Source organism: Sarcophilus harrisii, chromosome 6 (genome assembly GCF_902635505.1).
Source record: "Sarcophilus harrisii chromosome 6, mSarHar1.11, whole genome shotgun sequence".
Lineage (NCBI taxonomy): Eukaryota > Metazoa > Chordata > Mammalia > Dasyuromorphia > Dasyuridae > Sarcophilus > Sarcophilus harrisii.
In genome coordinates, this window is record NC_045431.1 from 1,474,345 (window position 1) to 1,499,755 (window position 25,411).

A 25,411-nucleotide genomic window follows, 5' to 3' on the forward strand; every position below is an offset into this window, starting at 1 on the left:
ATTATATTTCAAATTCCTTGATAGCATTGGTTCCATTTGTATTAAAGTTCTAGGAGAATATTCTCATTAAAAGATTGAAGAGAGACAAATATTCACATATACATCCTCTCCAAAGCTGCATTTGCCTTTGAACAGTGAATAATCCATTATCCTAAAAGACCTGAACTCCTAATGTCAATACTTGGAGGATCTATAATTTTGTTAGTCATTGCCTCCAGAGACACATAGCATCTCCTTTCCATCTCAATGCAAAGATTTTCAAGGAGTGCTGTAGCTAAAAAAGTCAACAGCTTATGGTCAGCGCTTTCCCACCTTAGTTTAGTCCTATTATTCTCTATCCTTATTATCTAGATGTCAACATGATGCTGTAGATAATACATTTTAGAAGAATGACTAATAAGAAAGAGCTAGTTTAAAGGCGATTGAGCAGGAGAGGAGGGGCTCTTGAAATCATGCTCACTAAGGTTTGATATAAGTATTGGGAAGATGTAAGAGGGAATACTGAGTCATCTTCAAATATTTGAAGGAATTAGACTTCTGATTGCCTCAAGAGGGCAGAACTGGGAATACTTTTTTGAACTTGCAGAGAGATGTATTTCAGCTACATAGAAAAATAAACTTCCTAATATCCCTATTTCCATCAGAAATGGACAGTCCTAGAAGGTAAGGGCATTCAAATCACTGGAAAATTTCCAATTAGGACTGGATGGGGAAGTTAAAAACATTCTTGATCAAGTATAGACAAATTGGGCTAGATGATCTCAGAAATCCCTTTGAATTCTGGTTATGTTCCCTGTTCTGTGGTGAATAGCAATCAGAGCAATCTTCTTCTAGTACATAGATTGAAGGAATGTAAGCTTTGGAAGGTATCTTTTACATCATCTGGTTCCATCCCTTTGTTTTAAACAGGAGGAAAATGAGAGTCGGAGAGATAACTTCTCAAGAGTCAAATGACTAGTCTGTGACAGAACAGTACAGGGAGGAGGGTCAAGTTTGCCTGATTTCTAATACAATCCCCTCTTTTTAAACTAAACCACCTGGTTTACCTACAATATGGTAAGAAATTGTCCAGGTAATCAATTATCGACTCACTGCATACATAGAGTGTTTGGGTGTTTTGGGGATGGCTAAGACACTGAATGCTTTTGACTGAAGGTCAGCTTAATACTAAAGATCTGGATGGACACCTGGTATCTGGTTCTGTGACAGTGGCAGGAGAAGCAGGCTGTTGGATGAATTAAAAAGAAGAGACAGCTTTCAGCTCATTCTTTTCCTTCAACTTTCTCATGTGGCAATTAGGTTTTGTTTTCTATTTCCGAAGTGGAGAAAGGGAATAACCCAGAGAACTCTATATGGCAACTAGAAAAGGGAATAGATGAGCTTGCACTTAGTCCCCTAGATGTCTTTGCTGATGTGTTTCCTTACATAAGTAGGAAACCAACTATGAATCTAGAGGTAGATATGATAAGCCAGCCTTGGATAAAGGTGATGGATGGATAGTAGGGTCAGTTTTTTTTTTTTTTTTTCCAACAGAAAAAGTGATCATTTGCAAGAGTTTGAACCCAAGCCTTGGTCAAGACCAGGAGAAGATCAGCAGGAGTTATTGGGACATGTAGTCAAGGTTAGCTGCGGAATGCCTATTCGGTGATCCCATAAACTGCTTTATATGTTGATGAGATTGAAATCTCAGCTTTCCCAGAGATAGTATAAATAAAAGTCATTATAAATTAATAGAATCCTGCTTAAATCATTTGGTCAATAAGCACTTGTGGTTTGGGTTTACCATTTCTTTTGTGTAAAGGAAGTACATTGTATGTGTGTGTGTGTATATATATATATATATGTATATATATATATATAGTGTGTGTGTGTGTGTGTTTGTGTGTATGTGTCACTTTCTATTCTCCCCTTTCAGGTAGAATTTAGCCTTTAGCCAAAATCTAATCTTTACATGAATAATCCAAGTCACCCATGCTAGGAACTGAGGTGCCATCCTTGATTTCCTAACTTTTCTCACTTCCCACACCCAATGAATGGCCAAGTCCTATTGTTTTGACTCTGTTCTCTTAATCCTGCATCAGTTTATGTAAGACTTTTCAAATTTCTTTGAAACTTTCTCTCAAGTCAGGTATGATCTTAGAGTCTGAAACTTTTCCTAAGCACTCAACACGCCTGTTAGTCTTGCCCCAACACCAAGTATCTTTGTGAACTGATGTCTTCCTCACTTTTTCTTGAACATGTTTTGGGAGTTCCTATCTCTCTGATTTTCTTCACACTCTTCATATGACCTGGCATGTCCTTCCCTTCTTTCTTCCCCATTTTCTAAGAATCTCAACTCCATAAGGAAATCTTTCCTTTTCCCTAAAACCCACATGAATGTCTGTTCTCTGATAGTCTACAAGCATTCACCATCTCCAACTCTCTTCTGGCCCTTTTCATGTATTGCATTATCCTTGTTCATGTTTTTTCTTTCCTGTTCAACCATAAGCTTCTTGTGAATAGGGGATATATCTTGGTGTTTCCTACTATGCTTAAGACAGTCTTTGGAAAACAATTTTAATTTATTTACCTGATTTACATAAAATAGTGTTGGGTACTTCAGGTGAACCAAAGTTTAAAGAGAAGGCAGTGGATAGAGCCTTGGGAGCAAAAAGATCTGAATTCAAATCCAACCTTAGATTTTAGCTGTGTAATTAGGCAAAGCACATCACTTAATCTCTCTTAGCACATTTCCTCATCTGTAAAATGTAGATAATAATCCCACCTACCTCCCAAGGTATGTAAAATTGTATTTGAATTCAAATCTTAAATACCAGACAGTGGAGTGCTAGGTGGTACAAGGGATATAACACTGGACTTGGAGTCAGACCTGAGTTTGAATCCTGCTTCAGACATTTACTTAGCTCTATAAACCTGAGTGAGTAACTTATTATTTCTCAGTCTTAGCTTTCTCATCTATAAAATGAGGATAATAATAGCAACTCCTTCCTAGGGTTGTTATAAGGATCAAATAAAAGTGCTTTGAAATTTTAAAATGCTATAGACAGACTAGTTTTAGTAATATTGTTATTGTTATTTTCTTTCCTAAAGAAAATAAGGCATCTTTGAAGTGTCTTTGATAGGAGAATGGCATGGTCTGATCTATGCTGCAGCAAACCCCAACTTGACTACTGTAGGAAAAATGGATTGCAGATGGAGGGTAGGGACAAGACTAAAGACAGATGTGGAGTGGGATGTCATCCCCACAGGAGGCATCTTTTGACTCCATGTCTGTTGCCATTTGTACTGTATCAGACTTCCTCCCCAGTAGAATTCATGGTTTTTGATCCTTAAAGAAGGTCAATTTTCATAGGAGTATACTTTTTTTTGGGGGGGGCAATCCTTTGAGGTGAAAATTGTTCTATCAACTGTTCTATCAATATCTCTATTACTATATCATAGTGAGCATGAAGATGACAATAAAAGGTCAACCCATTTCCTGGTCAGAAAAGTTTGGCAGGATTCTCAAAAATAACAGAATAAAACAATCTTGAATCATGATACAAGTGACCATATTTTCTTCGAAACTCTTTATATTCAAATTAATCAGTTTCAACAAATAAAGTATTTGGCATTCGACTGGTGCTTTTGAAATTGACTTGTAGCTTCTCAAATATCAAATTCCCTTCCAAAGCTTCCCCAGGTCTTTATTATCAATTTGTTTAATCTGGTACAATTAGCATGAAATAATTTTCTCATATTTCTGCATTTTTGAACCGCCTTAAGGCCAGCATCTTCTTTATTTACTAATTAAGTGCTGAAGCTATTGCTCTAGCTCTTTTTGCAGCATCCCTAATGGTAAACAGCCAAGCCATTATTACAAACTGAAACAAAACAGGTTTTCCATTACTGTTGAGAATCTTTAGTTTCCTAGCAAGGAGGGAATTTATCAGGCCAATGCAGCAGTGCTATTGGATTGCAAATTAATACGTTAGCTTGTGATAACAAAATTCAAACTGACAGAACTGAGAACCCATATAATGTAAATTACCCCAAAGGTTCAGAGCAATGGGACATGCTCCTTGCTTATCTCTGATTTCCATGGACCTGGCAAGAGTCCTTGAAGCAATGAATTGTGGCTAGGGATTGGAAATCTTTTGAGAAATTCATAATCTCAAAAGAGGTCTGTTGGATGATCAAATGCATCAGTGAAGTGGGTATGGTTTTGTAGAAACAAATTTGTTTTTTAGATAACCCAGAAGAATGAAGGAACTAATAAACTACATCATATGACGATCATAAGAAGGAATAGGGGGTGTTTATTCTACAGAAGAAAAGGCTTAAAGGAGAGTCAAAAATACTTTTAAAATTTATGGGGGTTGCCATGTTGTTTGCCAAAATTTCAGAAAGCAAAACAGGGACAGATGGAAGGAAAGCAAGGAGTCAGAAGTAAATGAATAGCTTCCCAATAGAACTGCTCAGGGATAAAATAGATTCTCTTGGGAGAGAGTGACTTTTCCATCACCCATCATGTTCAAGCAGATTCCCATGGTCTAGGTAACTTTCTAAGACTGCATTGGTAAAAGGAGTTATTTCTTCCAGGAGTTCTCAATACCAATGAGGTTAAATATCCAGTCTTCAACTAGTCCCTTCTTCTTTTCAAAATGAAAAGATGAAAATTGACAATCTCTAAATTTTCTTCCAATGAGCAGCTAGATGGCACTATTGGGCATAGAATCCAGGATCTGGACTCAGGAAGACTCATTACCCAGAGTTCAAATCCTGCCTAGCTGTGTGACACTGGACAAGTCACTTCATCCTGTTTTCTCAGTTTCCTCGTTTGTAAAATGAGCTGAAGAAAGAAATGGCAAATCACTCCAGTATCTTTACCAAGAAAATCCCAAATGAAATCACAAAAAGTCAGACATGACTGAAACAGAAGGACATCATCTCTTCCAATTTTTAGCTTCTAGGGTATTTACCAACTCTAATATTCCATGTTTTAAGCTTCCTTTCAGATCTAACTTTCTGTTTTCTGAAACCTAAGGAAAGATCTTCTTTCTCAGGCAATCTATCAATAAACATTTATTAAGTGCCTACTATGTACTAAAGTGTTTTTTCTTCATCTAGCATAAAACTTACCCATGTAGGGCTTTGTTCCCGCCATCGAGGAAGCCTTCTCTGCTCCTTTAATGACAGTGGCGATGTTGAAGTCAGTTATGTGGACATGCCCTACAAATACAAAAATACAAATGGATGTTAACACAAACGGCTGCTTGGATCACTGTTTGGCTGACATGCAGAAAAGAAAGCTGTCTGTTGGGCATAACAAAGCCTATGCTCTGCACACCCGGGGAGGGCAGAGAAACTTTGCATTGGCCATAAACCCTTAATTTGGAAGATGGCCATGCACTAACTCAGTGCCATACTCCTTAAACTCATGCTGGATTTGGCATTTCTCTTTATTAAATTTCACATTATTAAATTCAACTCATCATTATAGTCTGTTAAAAAAAAAAAATGGCTCCTGACTTTGTCATCCTTAGGTTAGCTATTCCTCTTGGCTTCGTTTTATTTGCAAATTTTGTAAGCAAGCCATTTGTTGTTACTGAAATCATTGGTTAACATTTAGGAAACTGAAATTAAGTGACTTGCCCAGAGTCACACAACTAATTAGTGTCTAAGACTAAATGTGAATGCAGGTTGTCTTGACTTCCTCCCCATATCTCTAGCCACTGCAGCACCCAGCTGCCTCTAGACCACTTCATTTCTCTGGGTGTGGATTTCTTCATATACGAAGTGTATTCATAATAGTCTGCTGCATAGGCTGGAAAGGTATCCCAAGGAAAGAATTTAGCAAAACGCAAAGCACTCTGGGACCATGAGCTGTTATAAGTACATAGCATCTGAAGAAAAAAAGAATTTTGAAACGGTTGGTAGGCCAGCTTCATTAGGCAGGCACAGCCAAGGGAGGAAGCCCTGAGGTCCACAGGGGCTCTAGCCAGTGAAATGCAAGGCAGAAGAGATCAATTGGCCAGCCTGAGCAGGACAGCAAGCTCTCCCACAGCCCAGAATGCCACTGACTACTTACAGACTCCCTTCAGAGAAGCTTCCCTGGAAGGGCTTGCAGAGTCTATAATCAGTCCTATCAGTTCAATCAATGCTATCACAACTGCATCTAGGCCAATGAAGTAGGAGCATCCCTGCCCAGGGCGAGGATTACTTGGAGTTTAATGATCTCTCTTATTACAGCCACAAAGGAGAGGGTGGGACAGCTTAAGCTCTAGCATTGGCAACTTGGATTAGAAGGGATATTGCTGCTCTTTCCTGTCCCCCTCTTCCCCCATGGGAAAGATGGAGAGAACAGTGTGAAGCCTCCTTGCTCATGGTACCTGAAAATGAGGTGTTTAGTGCCGTGGATACCCCACCAGATGGCAAGACTTTCAATTGGTGACTTAACTCCCTATTTCTTCCTCATAAGTGCCATTATGAGAGTGTGGGCAGAATGTTATCAGAGCTGAGCAAAGTTTCCTAATGAATTGAAGTTGAAACTTTCTCTAAAACACAAAAATTATGATCTGAGAGCAGACCGTATGCTTTCTGCAAGTTCAAATCGAACCCAATTCAACAAATAGAAACCTAGGATTCAGAGCTCCATGAGCGCTTAGAGATCATCAAACAACCTTTGGAAATGTGGAACAATGATGGCAAGAGGAGTGGTTCAGGGGTCAAAGGATGTAGGTTCGAATTTCCCATCTGCCACTTAATCATTTGTCTATGGTTGGCCATATTTCATCATTCTGATTTTCTAGGCCTCAGTCTCCTCATCTGTAAAATGAGAGGATTAGGCTAAACCAGAGGGGTCAGACTATTGTCCAGAATATGCCTGAATGCCCTGAAACATGATTGGAATATAACTGACAAATATTTACCAAAATAAATAAAAATACAACATAACATAGATAATGTTAATGTACTTTATCTACACTTTAGTGGTCTTTTTCTATTTCAGTTTGACATTGCTGGGCTAGGCATCCTATTAGGTATATTTCAGCTATAGATTTATGATTCTGATTTCCTCATGTCACAATTATTAATATGGATATTAACACTAAAACTTTATTATTGTTATTATACTGGCATAGTCCAGTCATTAATACTGAACATCCTATTAAGTAATTCTCCATTTCATTAAAGATCGATTTGTAATTATATTACTAGGGTTTAAGTTTGTATTGATTTCCTATGCATTTTCACAGTTTTTTGAACATAACTTCCCTAAAATTTCCTCCTGAATTCTGCTGTTGTTAATTTGTTATGCTATTGAATTTAATAAAGCCATTGTCTTTTTTTGCAAATTCTCTCAGATTTCCTAAGTAAATCATCTTATTATCAAGTTAGTCATTATGAAGAAAATCTTGCTGAAATGGGAGTGATTATTACCACAAAGAATCTGTGAAAGAAAAGATGATTAAGAAATGGACTCAAAGAAAATATCTATTCTTGTAAGGAAGATTAGGAACTGTAATAAAATTGGAAGTTAGGTGGATGGAATAAAATGGGATTATTAAAAGCTTAACACAAATGGTGTTACCACATCTGGGTCCTGAAAGATGGGGCTTGGAGAAACTGACATCAGGAAATGGAATAAGCGAGCACAGTAATGTAAGATGTTTTAGATAGCAGTGAGTAGACTATTTGAGGGGCAAAGTGTGAAATAAGCTTGGAAGGTAACTTGGAGGCAAAATGTAGAGAGGTTTGAAGATCAGGCTGAAGAATATGGATCTTTATTCCATGGACAATGGAAGGCATCAAAGGCTTTTGAGCAAACATGGAATATTACTTATCTGACCCAACTGATGTTTATTTTATTACAAGTATTATAGAATTTTAGATCATATAAAAACATTATTTTAACTGTCAGTACCCTTAATGTGTGAATGTATTTGTATTGTCCTTCAACAATTAACTAACTGACAGGACTAAAAGAATCTAGCAATTTCCATTATGGATATTTTAAATATAAATCAAATCAATTGACTAAAAGTATTTGCAACCAAATGAAAGGCTGAGGTTAATGGCAATTTTGTTGAAATATATGGTTGAAGACCAAGAGATCAGAGACAATCAAGAGGTCTCATATACAGAAATGAATACTCTCCTTACAAAGTGCTAAAAGTGGTGAGCTCTGAATGACATCACAAATAGCACTGAAGCTTAAAGATAGGAAGGTTCTAGTTAAACAGGGCAGTCACTATAGAGAGTTTATAATATAAATACTACTATCTGTATTTTAAAGAAAGAGCAAGAGGTTAAGTGATTTGACTGAAATTAAATAAGTACTGAGTTAAAACTGAGATAAAACTCTAATCTCCTCAGATTTAGTTCAATAATTTGTTCCCTCTGTGTGTGTGTGTGTATGTGTGTGTGTGTCTGTATGTATGTGTGTGTGGTATAGACCTTCAGCAAATAAGAACAAAAGTCAAGGGAAACACCCAAATTTCTGTGCACTCCAGGTAAGCCTATGTTTTCTGAGAACATTTACAGATGAAATCAGACTGAGTATAACAAGCAGATACAAAGTGAACCAGCTCTGCTCAGATGTCACTAGTGAAACATAGTAACCAGAAAGTATAATGAAACCATCTCATTTGGACTTAACCAGCCTGAAGCTATTGTATGAGCAAGCTCCAAAAGCATTTAAAAAATAAAGTATGGAAAAGTAACTGCTCTGGGGGAGGGGCAAGGGGGGAAGTAGTTATCTGACTTAGAAGTACATGGGGATTAACAATTATGCCTCATATTCCCACAGCATTAGGAGGTACAGGAAAGAAGTTTAGAAAAATAATGCTCCACATGGAATAAGTAACTCAAACACTATTATCTGGATTTTAAAGAAGGAGCAAGAGGTTAAGTGATTTGATTGAGATTAAATAAATACTGAGTTAGAACTGAAATAAAGCTCTCATCTCTTCAGATTAGTCCAGTATTTTATTCCCTCTGTGTGTGTGTGTGTTAATTCTTCCACAGTGCCTTTCTTCTGAGTTTCAAATGGGACCCTCTGCCCTGACTTGTTCAGCCCTAATAAGTCTGATACAAAAGAATTTGGTGGTTTCTCACTAAAATGCCTAAAGAGAAGTACATAGATTCTCTTTCACATCATTGCCCTTGGAAGAAAAAATAATCCAAGAGTAGTACCAGCCAGAATAATGATCAATAAATCCAATCTGAGAAACTATAGTAAATGTCTTCCTTCATATTAGACCCACACCAAAAAAGTTGGTTAGAAACTTATGGGCAAGAGGAAAGGGGGTTAGCCAACAATGCCAAAAGACAGAATGAGGCTCCATCAACTATCCATCACTGCTGTTGCTCATATCCCTTCCTTTGCCACTTTTTTCTTCTTTGTGAAGATGGAGTGCGGGTAGCGGAGTGCTAAGAGATAAAACGGGAACCCACAGAACAAATCTTTACTAAGTTTCTCTCTATAAACATAAGATTTATTAATTCACCACAATTCAAATTTGATTCAATACATGCTTATTAAAAGCCACCCTGAAATCAGAATCCAATAGAAATAGCAGTGGGCCTACAGTCAGGAGACATGGTTTGCATCCGGATTCTGATAATCCTACAGAACTGTGGGAGTCATTCAATCATACCTGCACTAGCCATCTCATTCACTAATTAGCAATTAATTAGCTAATTGACCCCAGTAATTAAGGAGGTACTTTATGAACTTTTAACATTACATAAATGTGAGGTATGAGAAAGACAAGAAAATCTCAGTTGTAATAATGGCTATTTGCTTAAATTGGAATTATTATGACATTTTCAACTGCATTCAAGAAACATTCATTACCTAAAAATGGGATAGGAGTGATGGATATGACACCCCCAAAGAAATATCATGGCAGCTTTCAAGAAACTTCTAATCTGGTAGTAAGATGAGACAGGACAGAAATAATTATGATCTTGGGTAGAATGCGTTCAGCACCAGAGAGGGATTCAAACAAAGTTCTCCAAGAGATTGGAACAGGGAGAGATCATCTCAGCTGGAGCGATCAGGGCAGAATCCCACCGGAAGGTCTCCTTCAGTGGGTACAATTAGGCAGCCTTTGGACAGCGTGCCAGAAGAGGTTCACGTGAGACGAATGCTTACCGTGAAACCGAGGTGCTGGCCTGTAACAAACCTTTTGTGGTCCTGCCTACCAAATGGTAGCATCTCATTCCATTTAACAAATGTGCATGAAGCGTCCCTCGTGCACAAAGGCCAGGGCCAGACTGGGATAAGGGCAGGAGAGGGAGAAAAAATGGTGAGATAAGGCTCTCCTCGCATCCCCAGGCAACAAAACTCACTCTGTTCTTTGCTTTCCATTATCTTCCAAGCACAGCAAACTTATCATGGGCAGGATGAAAAATAGGAGCTACTGCCCGAGTAATCCAGGCTTGTTTGCCTTCTGCCACCCTAGATGGCCGGCATTTTGGGAACATGCCGTTTCTGGGGAAACGATGAAGTGACCTTTACCCATCTTTCTAGTCCCATAGGATCGGAAGCATCTCCTTGTCTCTGTATTCTTCTGTATTTCTCGTGTGTAAAGGGAAATGATTTCCCCCCCCCCTCTCCTCCCCCCAAAGCCTCCTGTGCCCAGGTGTTCATCCTGAGATAACGGGACGCTGCTTCTGGGGCTTCTCAGGGTCTCTAGCTGGGGCCACTTGTTCTTAGGCTATTCTTGCCACATTGTAGCTCCCACCTCCAGGAAGCTTTCTCCCCACCACTAGAGGCCAGGAACATCCCTCCTTTTCCTGAACAGCACAGTATTTGGCATAACAGGGACTATAGAACATGGCTGCTCAAAACTGGGAGGGCCATTAAACTGCAGAACAGCCAGTGCCAGGGCTGGAAGAGACCTGAGCATGTGGAGACACATGGTGGATGTGGAAGTGACCTTTAGAGACTGGAGGTACAGTGCAGAGTGTGCGGTAGGAAGGCCTGAGTTCAGATCCAGCCTCACACACTAGCTGGGTGATCCTGGGCAAGGCATTTAACCCCATTTGCCTCAGTTTCCTCACCAGTAAAAAAAAAAAAAAAGCTGCTGGAGAAGGAAATGGCAAACCATCATCTTATCATCTTTGCCAAGAAAACCCCCAAAGGGGTCACAGAGTCCGACACAATAGAAAAATGACTAAACAATAATCCCAGTCTTTGATTTTATGGCTCAGGAGTCATGACTGAGAGAAAGCTAATGATTTCCCAAGGGCAACACTGTGGAAGTGAGGCCTTTGGAGTCCTCAGCAGGACTTCTCACCTCACTTAACCCAGAAGGTTGTGAATCCCAAAAAGATAACACAGAAAGTCCTTCAGAAATGCTCAAGCAGCCCAGCAATGGCGGCCAAGCAACACCATGCCCGGAAAGGAAGCTTGGGGGACTTTTTCCCGACCATTTGGGGGGGAATCTTAAACCAATCTTAAACTGGGAACTTGGGAACAGTTTGGGACCCAGCCATGATGATCTTAGATCTCATTGGCCAAGAACTTCTCTTGCCTCAGAGCTTTAACAGCACAAGCAAAGAAATCGCACTTTACGTCTGCTGAAGAGATGAGACTCTGAGCCTCCGGGACCTGGGCTGTGAGTCCTGGGCAATGAAGGGAGGGACCTCCCCTGAACACCTCCTCACTGCCCCATGGCCAAGCTGAAGGCAACACGTGTACACACATGCATGCACACATGCTCATGTAGACACAACACACATATACAAACACACACTAACATTCACACACACACACTCATATACAAATACATATTAGTATTCACATATGCACTCACACACTAATACACATACTCACACTCACATATACAAATTCACACTACCATTCACACACTCACATACACTCACACACACATATACTCACATTCATAGACAAATGCACACTAGTATTCACACACACGCACACTAACACATGCATACATACATATACACATATGGACAGGTCTTAGAGTATTCTCTAGTTGTTTCATGTGGTTGAGTCTTGTCTCCCATAAAAGAGGGCAGCAGGCATCATGTTGAAGAGGAAAAATTATCATCACAGTAATTTTATGAAAATAGCTTATATTTGCAATAATTCAAATTATTTCTTTTAAAAAAACTAAAAAACTAAAAAAAAAAAATTTAACAAGCATTTAAGTGTCTACTATGTAAAAGATATAATGCTCGGAGCTGGGAGTAGAAGGCTGAAGGGGCTTTTATAGATTATTTATAGATTAACTAATCAAGGCCAGAGAAATAAAGGAACCCATGTCTCCTGACTTGAGATGTATCCCAAGATTCCATGAATAGGCTCATAAATAAGAGTGTGGCGACTTTAAACAAATATCAGGTTTTGATTTCTCTTAAAATCTCCACATGCTGTGAAGAGTATGGCCGTCTTTCAGGCCCTCGTTCTCAGTAGGAGACTTGCTTTTCCTCTCAGTATCCGGGTGGCTTTTCCCCAGAGGCCTTATAGTAAACAACACATGTCCTTTTTCCCTAGAAAAGGACTCCTTGTGGGAGAGAGCTGAAACAGGAAATATTGTGACAAGGAAGTAGATATTTTTAAAGCTGCTATCCACCACCCAAAGAAGAGCATGAAACACATGTATAAACAAATGTGTTTGAAGCAGATGGAAAGACAATTCTTTTAAAGAAGCCATTTCCATTCCATCTGGAAGATGCAATCGGCGCATTCATTCATCCGCTCATTACCCAGCCGCCATTTAGCTCATGAACAAGGAGTCTTTATGGGGAAGGACTTTCACACACAACCCTGTTCTCTATCCGCAATTTAGTTTCATTAACAATTATTGAGCACCATTCTGTGTGAGACCCTGGGCATATGGAGGGGGAAAGCACTCCCCGCCTCCAGAAGCTTCCATTCTATTGCTCTCCAAGAAGGCACAGTCTATTTTTTTGGTCAGGCCTTTGTCAGTCATCTCTGGCTCTTTGTGACTCCACGTGGAGTCTTCTGGTGAGAGATGCTGGCATGGCTGGCCATTTTCTTCTCCACCTCTCTTACAGGTGAGGAACGGAGGCAAACAGGGCTAAGTGACCCACCCAGGGTCCTACAGCTATGATGTATCTGAGACCAGATTTGAACTCATGAGGAAGAGAATGTCCTGACTTTAGGTCCAGTGCTCTATGCATGTTGGCGCTCCCAGATGCCCAATAAGAGATAAATGCATATATGTAATATATTTTCTATGCATGAATGCATGGAATATGGACATAATCATATATATATTTACATTTAAACAATTAAGAATAAAAATTCTATTCACCAGGTCTATCTTCATTTCTCCCCGGATCAACGAAAGGGGAGGCCCTCAACATTGCTGCAACTAGTTCCTCTTCCTGTGGTACTGAACCCATGTCTTTCTGATCTCTATAACACCTTGCTCTGTTAATTATATCCCCAACTCATAACATTCTCAGCTCCACCCCTTTTACCCTTCCCCTGCTACCCCCCAGGACATTGTCCATTCTCCTTTGTTTGCACACTCAACTTCTGGAAAGAGTAGCCTCCATTTCCTTAATTAGGCCCTTAACAAACTGGCCTCCAGCCAACTGCCCTCCTGGAGTTCCTTTCCTCACAAGAACTTCCTTATCACTAAATTCAATGACAAAGTGTGTCCTTCCTCGTTTTGTCTTCTCGGCAGCATCTGGCATTGTTGGCTACCCCCTTTTACTTGGTACTTTCTCCTTTTTGGTTTCCATGACTCTAAGCCCCCATGATTCTTCTCCCACCTCTCTGATTGCTCAACCTCTTTGGCCAGTTCCTTAGGTTTTCCACCTCCATTAAACATACTTTCCCCCAAATTTTGTCCTTGGCTTCCCAACTCTTACCCTAAACGCACCTCCCGACTCCCAGCTTTTTTTTTTTTTTTTTTTTTTTTGTGATTTCATCTATATCCCTCAATTAGCACCATTATGCAGATGCTTCCCATTTCTACCACTGTTCCCTCCTTGATGTTTCTCCCATATTTCTAAACCCATATCCCACCGAGATCTGCCTGGGCAAGTTGGCGAGAAGTAAAGGAGGCCAGAAGGTAAAGTGTCGAAGGGAAGGGTGAGCCCAGGGGGAGCTGATGAGGGGCATTTACTAGGAGATAGTCTCAGTTGTTTGGGACAGAAAGTGTTGCCGGCGTCCCTTTGAATGGGAGAAAATCCAAGTGGGACTGACCTTGAGAAAATATTTTAAAGCGGCTTACCATGCTCATCCAATAATATGTTGTCTGGTTTGATGTCTCTGCAAAATAAAAAAAAATAATAATAAAATCAACCACAAAATGTTTATACCAGCAAATGGCACAAAACTTACTACAAGAAATGCCTCCTAATCCCTAGCATGCTTTTCTTTCTCCATTTGTGAGTCTTACAAAGTTAGAAAGATAAGAATAATTGCTTCAACACCGTTAGCAGGCTTTTAGTTTCTCTGCTTCCTTGGCAGTATAAGCAGGCAGAATCAGACCTTTTTCAGCCTTCTGTTGGGCTCTGCTCTGGTCTATCCCATGCTACTTTAACAAAGAGATATTGGTGAGAATATGAAATCGCCCCTATGGATTCTTTAACCCAGTGGTTCTCATTACTGTGCCTCAAAAATGTTCATTGACGGGGGGAACAAAAACCAACAAGTCTCCTGTTCAGCATTTGCAGGAGTGCTAAATAATGTATGGGCTGGTATATCTGCGTAATGGATATTATTGTGCCCTGAGAAATCGCAAGTCTCTGGGGAAAGCAAACAGTCAGTCTCTATTATTAATTATCACCAGAGCCCTTTGATGCTGGTGATTGAATGAGGTTTGATCAGACCCTTGGGTGTGTTTGTGAGAGAGGAGAGTGTAGCTTAAGCCGCCATTTATATAATACTTGCAGGAATCCTCTGCAGATGGAGGGGAGGGAGTGTTTGTTGTGACTCGGTGTGTGAAGTAGAGTGATGAGATTTGAGAAGAATGTAAAATGGTCCTTTCAAAAGCCTTAGAATGTGTGTGGGTGGAGAAAGGGAGAGAAGAGAGAGAGAGTCAAAGACAGAGACACAGGGAGACAGCTCAAGAGGAAAGAGAAAGAACAGAGAGAAAGAGGCAGAGAAAAAGAAAGAGTCAGAGAGAGTCAGAGACATGAGAGACAGGGAGGGAGAGACAGAGAAAGAGAGACAAAAACAGACAGAGAAAGAGGGAGAGACAGAAGGGAAAGACAAAAACAAAGTGAGAGAAACAGAGACAAAGAGAGAGACAGGCAGAGACAGAGGGAGACAAAGAAAAAGACTGACATGAGAAATAAAAAGAGACAGGAACAGAGACAGTGAGAGATACAGAGACAAAGTGAGAGAGATGGAAACAGACAGAGACAAATGCACGAGAATGAAAAAGACAGAGAAACAGAAAGAGAGAGGGAGAGACAGACGGAGATATATAGAGATACAGAAAGAGGGAGAGACAGAAAGACAGAATAGAAAGAGATAGATTGAGAGAGAAAGCAACAAAGAGAGATGTACGGGTTAGATATTCTGCTTACAACAAGATGTAAGGGTCACAAGTCTATAGATTTAGTGCTAGAAAGGTTCTCAAACATCATCCAGTCTGGGGATTTGTAATCTCTATAGTCATCTGACAAAGCTTATGGATCCCTTCTCAGAATAAAGCTTTCACAAGCATGTAATAAAAGACAGGATTGCAAAGGGCACCGCAAAGATACAAAAGGCTTCTAATGGCTAGTGTTTCCAAAACTGCAACAATATGAAAACCTCTCTGCAAACTATACCTTGGAGAGCTACCTGAGCCTCAGAGAAGTTAAGGGACTTGGCCAAGCTCATACAATGCAAGAGATGGGATTTTGCAGAGGTCTGACACCGGGTGCATTTAGCACCATTACTGATTAAAAACATATCTGGGAATTACAGGGGTCATCCTCTTCCCCCCCCCCACTCTTCCCACCAGTATTTTTCCCCTGAGGGTTCTGTAGGTGGTCAGATGTAATAGCAGGAATATTAATTTCAAGGGCAGAGGATCTGGAAACAAAAGCTAGTTTAAACATCGGCCCCATGACATTGGGCAGGTCATGTTAACCCAATGGGCTTCATTCAGGTTCATCTGCAATCTGGGGGCTGATGTCTCCTGCACTGATCCCAGACATGGTGGAACTGTGGAGAGTGTGGGCCTTGTAATAGGGATGCCTTGCGTTCTTCTCTGTCGTCAAACACTTATGAGTTATGTGATCCTGGGCAAGTTTTTTCACCCCTCTCTGCCTCATGTTTCTCATCTGTAAAATGGGGATAATAACAGTACCTATCTCCCAGAGGTCTTGTTAGGATCAAATGAAATCATCTTAGTAAAGCTCTTTGCAAACTTTGCAGTGTAATGGAAGTGCCTAGGATTGTTGGGAAGGAAGGGACCTGGAAGGCCTCTGGTCCAACCTCTCATTTTACAAATGAAGCACCCAAGATGGCAGAGTAAAGACAAGCACTTGCCTGACCCAAGTTCCCCTCCGAGTCACCCTAAATCATGCCTCCAAACAATTCTGGAGTGGCCGGACCTATAGAATGATGCCCGGGCCAAGACAACTTAGGTCAGCAGGAAAGGTCTACTGTGATTAGGTGAGCGTGGAGCTGCCATAATAATCTTCCTTAACAAACAGGTTAAATGGGGTTATTCCTCTGCTCAAAAGCTTTCAGTGGCCCTGTATTATCCCTCTGATTTTCCTGGCATTTAAAGTTTTCCAGATAAACATGTTCCAACCTATCCTTCTGGCCTTAATTTACATGGTTCCCTCCCCTACCTCAGTATGTTCCCTTTTTGTCATATTGGATAGGCGGCTATTCTGTGCATTCATGGGGACTTCCCCCCTGATAATCCAGTCCAGAAATGCCTCTTCATTCCTACCTGTAAGAATCCATCTTTCCCTTTAAGAATCAACTTCAGGGCTTCCTACTATATTAATTTCCCAACTGGAAGTATTCTTGTCCTCAAATTGTCTTAGAGCATCTTGTCTGGACCTCTCCTTTGTCCTCAGTATCATCCATCAATCACGATCAACCAAGTATTTATTAAATGCCTACTATGTGCCAGGCACATAAAAAATGAAATCGTCCCTGCCTCAATGAGCTTATATTTACTAGGGAGCAATAGATATAGATACAATTATGTACAAAAGATACACAAAATAAAAACATGGAAGATGATAATATGAGAATTCAAGAGCAAGAGACAGAACTAACAACCAATAAGGGAAATCAGGAAAGATTTTCCATAGACATAGTCCTTGAGCTGAATCTTGAAGAAAGGGAGGGATTCTAAAAGTTTAAAATGTAAATGGAGTGCATGCCGGGAGGGCCTGGGCAAAGGCCTGGAGGTGGTGCAGGATATGGAATTCTGAGTTCTGGAAATGAGAAACAGGCCATTTGGCTGCATTCTTCACTCCCCCAAGAAGTTTTACTCAATACCCCATTTGAGCAAAGCATAGATTTCCATCTTAGAATCTCCTACACAAAACAACTTTCTACAAAAGCAACTTGGCTGACCAATCTTTCCTTCTTATTCTTCAAACATTTAGCCTTGAAATATTCACTCTCTTAGAAATCCTTTCTCTTTACAGGAGGCCACGGCTTACCCATTTATAGAGTTGATAAGAGAAGGGACTCTTGGTCAAGGATATTTAGACTAGATGGTCTAGAATACGCTTTCTAGTCCTGAGGCCAAATAGATTAAGCAAATGGATAGAGAAGAGCTTCTGGGAGAAACAACTTTCAAAAGCTTTTCTTCACTTGCCACCTGTCATCATTAATAGTTACTAGTGTCTATTAAAAACCATCCACCATATTCTCGTATTTTATAGATGAAGAATAAGATATATTCAGAGGTCATGGTTTGCTTAAGAGCAGAAAGCCAAACTGTGCCCAATACAGGAGGATGATCCATGTCTGATGGTCACCATTACAGTGCTATCTCCCCCATCTTGGCTCTAATATAGAAGCAAACCAAGAGTTGTGGCTGCATTTGGTGCCAGAATGATGATAACTGCTTCTCAGTTCTGTTCCATTTCACACTGTCCACAATACTAATGGTTTACAAAACATAAGAAAGACATGGCCTCTTCCTTCATGGTACTTCTGGCTAGCACCATCCCAGAAGCTGGCTGGGCACGGAGCTCCTAGGGCAGAGAGGCAGCAGGTGCTGCTTATCGATCTAATGAGAGGATCAGCCTCTTCCCACTCCAATAAAGCCTTCAGGTTTTTAATAAAAGCACAGCTCTCAGGCCTACTGCTGGTCCACTACCCTGCAGATGGGAAGCTGGCTGTCTTAGAAAGAAAGAATGAAAAACAAGTGAAAGCTGCATGTGGCAAAGCAGTGTGATTTCTGGGATCTATTTTGTGTATGTGTGTATGTGTGTGTTTGTGTGTGTGTGTGTGTGTGTGTGTGTGTGTGTGTGATAGGGGTGCAAAGGGAGAAAAATCATGCTGTGAGCCCCTCGCTGTCTTGGACACTGAGTACACCAAAGGATGTGACTAAAAATAACTCTGTATCATTAGGTTCCTGAGAGCTGCCTCCTTGTCAACATTTTCTGTTGTTCTTGTTTAGTGATTTCAGTTGTGTCCAACTGTTCGTGATCCCATTGGGGGTTTTCTTAGCAAAGATCCTGGAGGGCTTTGTCCTTTCCTTCTGCAGATAGTTTTACAGATGAGGAATTGAGACAAACAGTTAGGTTTCTTGTCCAGGTCTCACAGTCAGTAAGTGTCTGAGGTTGGATTTGAACTCAAGACGACTGAGTTTTCCTGACTCCAGACCCTGCTTTCCACACACTATGGTGACTCCTAGCTCTTTGAGGCTTCCCTATTCTCTTGGAGGCCCTCCACTGAGGACGATCGATATCCAGAAGTGCTAAATTCTGATCTCTAGGATATAGGAACCCAAAGGGGAAGAGCCATGAGGGAGCAGGTGATCAGGGAAGGCTTCAAGGAAGAAGTAAACTTTGAATTAGATCATAAGAAACGAATGAGATGGGTCTGAACTGAACTGAGGGACAGCGTATCAAGGGGAAGAGCTCAAGCAAAGGCATGGACATGAGGATGGGTAACCCCAACATGTGGTTCATCATTCTGAGGAGCAATGAGTTTGAAAAGGAAAAGTCCCTTCCAGAGATGCTTCCTGTTGATGAGTGGCTGCTTAATCTTGAATAAATCCCTGGAAGAGAGTGGGTTCTCTTTGGGCCATGTTGAGTTTGATTTAACTAGAGGATGATTAGTTCAAAAGGCAATCGGTGATGCAAGACTATTATTGAATAGATTAAAGTTGCATAGATAGATACAAGAGGCATTAGTATAGAAATGATTGGAGCAATGGGAGTTGATGAGGTCAAAAAGAGAGCATAAATGAATATTTTTCTAAATAACCCACAACAGAGACATGGGTAGATCCCCAGTGAAGGAACAGGATATAGATAAAATGTTCTATAGTCTAATATTGCTTTCAGTTCAAAAATTCAATTATTTGCTACTCTGAAAACAGTGCAGGATTTAAAAACAGAGCCTGGGTTCAAATCCACATCAACTACTATCTACCTGTACGACTGGAAGAATCAGATCTTGGAGCCTAAGTTACCTGATTTATAAACTGCGGTTTGGACTATCTGAAGCCTGGGACCCTATCTAGCTCTAAATATACGCTCCTATGATTTTTTTCCCCCCTGCAGCTTGCTGAGAGAGAGGCTCTCTCACCCGCCTTAGCTGTCACCAGATCACCAGGCAAAGTCATTAAAAAGTAAAAGTGCAAAGGGGTCCTGGATGTGTATCTTTGGGTTTGATTAGACCAGCATGTTAGCAGCACAGCTCCTTATCGGGGCATCACAGGGCGAGATGACTTCAGGACTATTTCCATAAGGGCTGTTTTTCCGAGTGATCATATCACAGTTCTAAAAATTCACTCCACCAAAACTGGTCTGCACAATTAGAAAGTAAGAGGGAAGGAAAGCTGTACAAATGGGGAAAGGTTGGGATGACTCAGACTGGGGACAATGCTATCATTCAAGAACCGGGGGAAATGACATTATTATGGAAAGTATGTAAGCAGAACTATAAAACTTGGTGTCCTTCATGAATTATTTTTGACCCCAGTGAAATGAAACAGAAATGTCAGATGGGCTATATAACACATTCTCTGTTGAATGTTAAAATCCCAAGCAGATGCATGGCAATTTTGGCTTCCTGTGTTTCTGGAGGGAGTTAGTTGCCTTTCTGCAGCCTCATTGTGATTTTAAGTGTTATTAAAAGAATAACAAAAGCACCATCTACATGTTGTACAAAAAATGAAATGAGTTTGTGAATATTTTATCTTGGATTAAAAAAACATGTCTGTATAGGGTTAAAGGTAGAGTTCTAGAGTTAGGAAGGATTTGGGAGCATGCAAGATTAAATTAAATTTAAATTAAATTATTAATTTTAAATAATAAAATTATTAAAAAATAAAATTAATAAATTTAAAATTAAAAATAAAAATTAATTTAAAAGGAACTCTATTTAACATCTAAGGGAAAGTAATTCTCTAGGCCTAGGATCCCTTATGGTGTGCAACAAGTACACACTCTATTCTTTACCTACTGTCTCAAGACTGACTAGCACTGAAAGGGATAGAAACTTCAGGGAGAAATGCGCAATGTCACAGTGTCTAGTTATCCCATTCTCCCCCGAATTTTATTGCATTTTAAATATAGTAGCTTCTTTCTATGGCTGTATCGAAGCTGGCTATATAGCTATGGCTGTAATCGCTGGAGATGGGCCCCTTTGGTCAATCCCATTAGTGCTTGTAATTAACTATGTCTTCCAGATCAACCAGTTGGGGACTTAGCATTCAAGAAACTGTATCTTCCATCTTACCAAAATCCTTTCCAGTATAATTTGAGTTAATTTTCTACTGTCTTATCTTTCTCGAACACGAAGAACAGCTAGTCACTTTCTTTTGTATTTTTTGTTTTTGTTTTTGTTTTTTAATCCAGCAAGGTACAAATACCAGTATGGCTAGAATTGATTAATTCACTTCAGAAGCTGTTTCACTGCGTGGTGTCTGAACACAAACATCGGTTACTAAGGCAATAGTCATTCAGCCTAATGATTCTCTCGCGGAGACTTGGATCACACAAGATGGCCAAGTATGTTGAAGGACATGGAGACATAAATCTTTTTTTTGCTAAATATAAGAGAGCATTTTCAACAACAACCCCCTGAGTAAATTTTGGGCATGGTTGGAGGAAGAAACGACCATGATGTCCTTCCTGTAGAGTGATTATATTTTAAAAGAAGAGCAAATTGTACATAATAGGTTTTTGGCTTCATATATAATCATCTTTCTATTCTAAAAACAAAAGTGAGAAAACAACTTAAAGTGTCACCTTCTCTGGAGTGACCAGGAGATACAAGTTGATGTTACTATCACCCAGTTGTTCTACTTTAAGGCAAATTTCCCCCTAAGTTTCCTTCCCATATCTCTCAGTGAAGCTGAGCCTGTGTGACCCTGTTCTGGAAATCCATGACAGTCTTCATCCTTGTCCAAGTCAGAAATGTTATCTTGTTTGTCACACACGAAGCCCGCGGCTGGCTACTCCGGTTCAGTCACGGAAGACCAGCTGAGAACCTATTGGACTGAATATATAGACTTTCCCACCATCCCCCAGACTTTGCTTTGATGTACCTTGGGCCCAAGCTCTCACCCCTGGCCCATAGAATGATACTGAGATAACACAGGTCTGTTCTATCAGCTCCTGCCCTACAGGCTCACATCAGAGAAACAGAAATTACTCTTGGAATGCCAGAGCCACCTGCCAGCGGCACTTCCACGCTTTCCCCCACTCTATTCCATGAACCCCACAAGAGATGGGCCACTTTGATACCTAACTCTAGGAAAAACCCCTCTTCTTTGCTACCCCAGATTTGGGAGGAGCCAGAGAAGCTTTGTCTCCTGCCCCACACCCAGGACCAGTCCTGGAGCTCCAGACAGAATCTGTTTCTTTAAAATAGAAAGGCTAGAGTCCCGGAAGAAGCCCCAGTCTAAGGCAGCAGAGCCTTCGCCTTAACTCACTGAGTGTGTGACTCAACAACTTGCTTGGTTTCATTTTCTGATCTGTCAAAAGGGATAAACAGGCTCTACTCTACCTCCTGCCAATGGTTACTCCAAGGAACAAATAAAGGCGTTTTGATTTGGGAAGGGGAGAGTTATTTTAATACAAATAATGTTTATATACATGATAGCCTCCCAAAGTTATAGTGCAAATATAAGCTTCCATGGCTTAATAAACATAAAATGTCAGAACTGGGGGGAACTTAGCTGACACCTGAGGGGTATGAAGTTTTCAGAGACTTTTGGCACGCACTGGCTAGTAGCCCCCGTTATAGGAGTGGAAAATGGAGGGGATCTTTGTGGTTCTTTCATCTAATTCCTTTATTTTATGTGACAAAGACAGAGACCCTGAGCTTTGGAGTCTGCCTCAATGCTAGCAGGTGGCGAGGGTCAGGGCAGCCTTGGCACCCCAGTCTTCAGACCGAAAGCAGGGCTCTTTTCTTACAAAGTGCCACCCAAGGCTGCTTTCCCCTCTGACATCACGGCAGGAAATGTCATTGTCCAGGCAAGAGAGTATTGACCTGGGAATCAAGGAAACCTGGATTCAAATTGCATTTAGAAGCTTAAGGCTGGGGCTTTCCTTTTATTATCTCTAATTTATTATATTCTATGTATATGTGTGTGATGTATATGTGGACACACACTATATATACACACACATATGTGTATATGTATGTAAACATTTATATGCATGTGTGTATATCTTCCTTGTACATATTTTTTTTGGTTCATCTCTTCTATTAGACTGAGTTCTGCAAGAGCAGCAGTTGTATTTTGCCTTTCATTGCATCTCCCTCCCTTAGCAAGGTCCCTGGTCTATAAAAAGTGCTTAATAAATGTTTTTTGACTGACTGGTTGGATTTAATGACCTTGAGAAAATTAGAGATGTGTAATTCTCTAAAAAAAATAAAATAAAATACTGTTTATAAGATTAGCTAATCTCTCTGTCAGTCTCTGAGTCTGTGTTTCTGTCTGTGGGTCTCTCTCTGTCTGGCTCTTTATCTCTGTCTCTGTCTCACACGCACATACACACGCTCTTCCTACGTCACTCACACTGAGAGTGCTGCCCTCATTCTAATCTACTCCACTGTTGACATGTGCCGGCTCGTCCCTCCCTAAGCAGGCCGGTGGTCTTCCTGTTTCTAGGGACTTGCCATTTTGCTGATGGACTTACTGGAACCCCTGGCTCAGCTTCACCCCCTGTTAATTCTGATCTCCCAGGCGTATGCAATTCACCAGCTTCATTTTCCCAGAGGTTACACACTTGCCCCCAGACTCATTTTTACAAATGAGAAAACTCTGGCCAAAGAAAGTTAAGGGCCTCACCCTGGGTTACATACCTGGCACATGGCAGAAGTGGGCTAAAAAATGGGTTTCCGGACTCTGAAGCCCTTTCTCTCTCTACTCAGCCACACAAACACGATCCCTTTGATTTCCTTACACAAGTGAAACCACAGAGAGGCAGCCAGACAGCGTGGCTCTGAAGCCAGGAGGACCCGAGTCAAATCCAACATCGGACACTTAACGCTACCTCGCTGTGTGGACCTGGGCAAGTCACTTAACCCCAATTATTTCACACACAAAAAAGAACAAATGAAACCACAGGTTCATCTTCATCATCCCCCCAAATCACATGCACATACGTGTAGAACACACATGTGCATATCTGTGTGATAGACACATGTACACACATGCATATATATGTACATATATTTCACACACATGCAATGCATGTGTGTGCACATACCCAGGCTGCACACATGTATATGTGTATGTATGTGTATCTATTTTTCCATACACGCATGTAATATGTCACTTTGTGCAACACATATGTGTGCATTGTGCATGTGTACCTGTGTGTGCATATACATTTATACACAGAGAGAACATGTACAGTATGTATAGCATATATAGTATGCACATATAACATAGAATATGCATGTGTTCATATACAGTGTGTGCACATACACAGCTTTCCATGTACACCTGCAGCATGCATGTACATGTGTGGGCATTGTGCATGAGCACCTGTGTGTGCATATATATTTACACACACATAATGTGTACAGTATGCATAGCATGTAGAGCATGCAGATATAGTACGTACAGTATAGTATATACATGTGTACATATACAATGTGTGCACATACATAGCTTTCCATTTACAATGCACAAGTAGCATGCGAGTACTATGTGAGTGCACATCTGCACTGTGTACATATGCCTATATTCCTACATTCACACACACTTTTCACATGCTCAGAAGTCATCTGATCCACTCTCTTCCTTTTTCAGATGAGACGGAAGGAACTGCCCAATGAAACATGTAATAAGCATTAGCAGCGTCATTCAAACCCAGGTTCTGGGGCCAATGTTCTTTCTGTCTATGTACCCTCTGCTGCCCACTCTGTTCCCTTTGTTGTGTAGATGCAGGAACTCAGAGCAGGAGAAGGAAAGCAATTTCCCCACGACTGCAAAGAACCACTGTGATCTTCAGCCTCGCTAGGACTCCATGCTCTGGGGCCACTGGGAAATAACCCCATTGTGGCCAAAAGCTGCTGATTTTCCAGCCCTCCATCATCATTCTGCTTGCCCTTCCTCTCTCCCAGCAAAAACAGCCCAGAAGAAGAGGAGGGTTTCATTGTTCCCTGAATCTTACCAGTGAAAAGAGGTCCAACTAGTAAGACAGCCCGGTGCTAACCCAATGACCAGCGTCAAACGCAATAAAGCCCTGGCTGATGTTGCCATGTGGGAATCAAACCCCTCCCATTGTATTGTCAAGTCCCCATAAATCCTGGCAACACAAACAGACCAGCTGAAGGATGGCACTGAAGGGAGAAGCAATTTCCTTTCTCCACCTTTATTATTACCTTGGGAGCTTGGGCTTGAAGGCAGAGTCTATTTCAAGGGATTAGGCTTAAATAAATCTTGTCACTGTTGTTATGTTTAAGAAAAAGATCTCAAGGTTCTTTTTTTTCATGCGAGCATCCAACCTGGAGAATTATGTGACAAATAGAAAGTGCCCCTTCCTCCCAAGATGTGTCAAGAACCCTGTTTCCTGGAGAGCCTTTAGTTCTACTCTCCGAGGTCCCAGAGGATTCAGCAGGAGCTGAGATGTTTCTTTACTCATCCCCTGTGGTTGTTTAAAGGTAAAAGGGAAGGAACCACAAGAGACAAGAGTGAGGGGGAGAGACTAAAGAGCTTGAGACTCAGAGAAGGACAGAAGGAGGAAGAATTGAAGGAGGTGGGCAGGGATAGGTGCCTGGGAGAATTCCTTAGATAAATGAAGAAAGGAG

At 40.7% G+C, this 25,411-nt stretch overlaps 1 protein-coding gene across 3 annotated transcripts in view; it reads right to left on the minus strand.

The window, feature by feature from the left end:
• The window catches only part of STK32B (serine/threonine kinase 32B), a 377,048-nt gene that overhangs the window by 32,065 nt on the left and 319,572 nt on the right, over positions 1 to 25,411 (minus strand). For all 3 annotated transcript variants that reach the window (XM_031941567.1, XM_031941565.1, XM_031941566.1), the window contains 2 exons: positions 14,226 to 14,263; positions 5,122 to 5,211 (listed from right to left, as the gene is read on the minus strand). In XM_031941567.1, the coding sequence (XP_031797427.1) occupies positions 5,122 to 5,211; positions 14,226 to 14,263 (128 nt within the window). The remainder of the gene's footprint in view (positions 1 to 5,121; positions 5,212 to 14,225; positions 14,264 to 25,411) is intronic.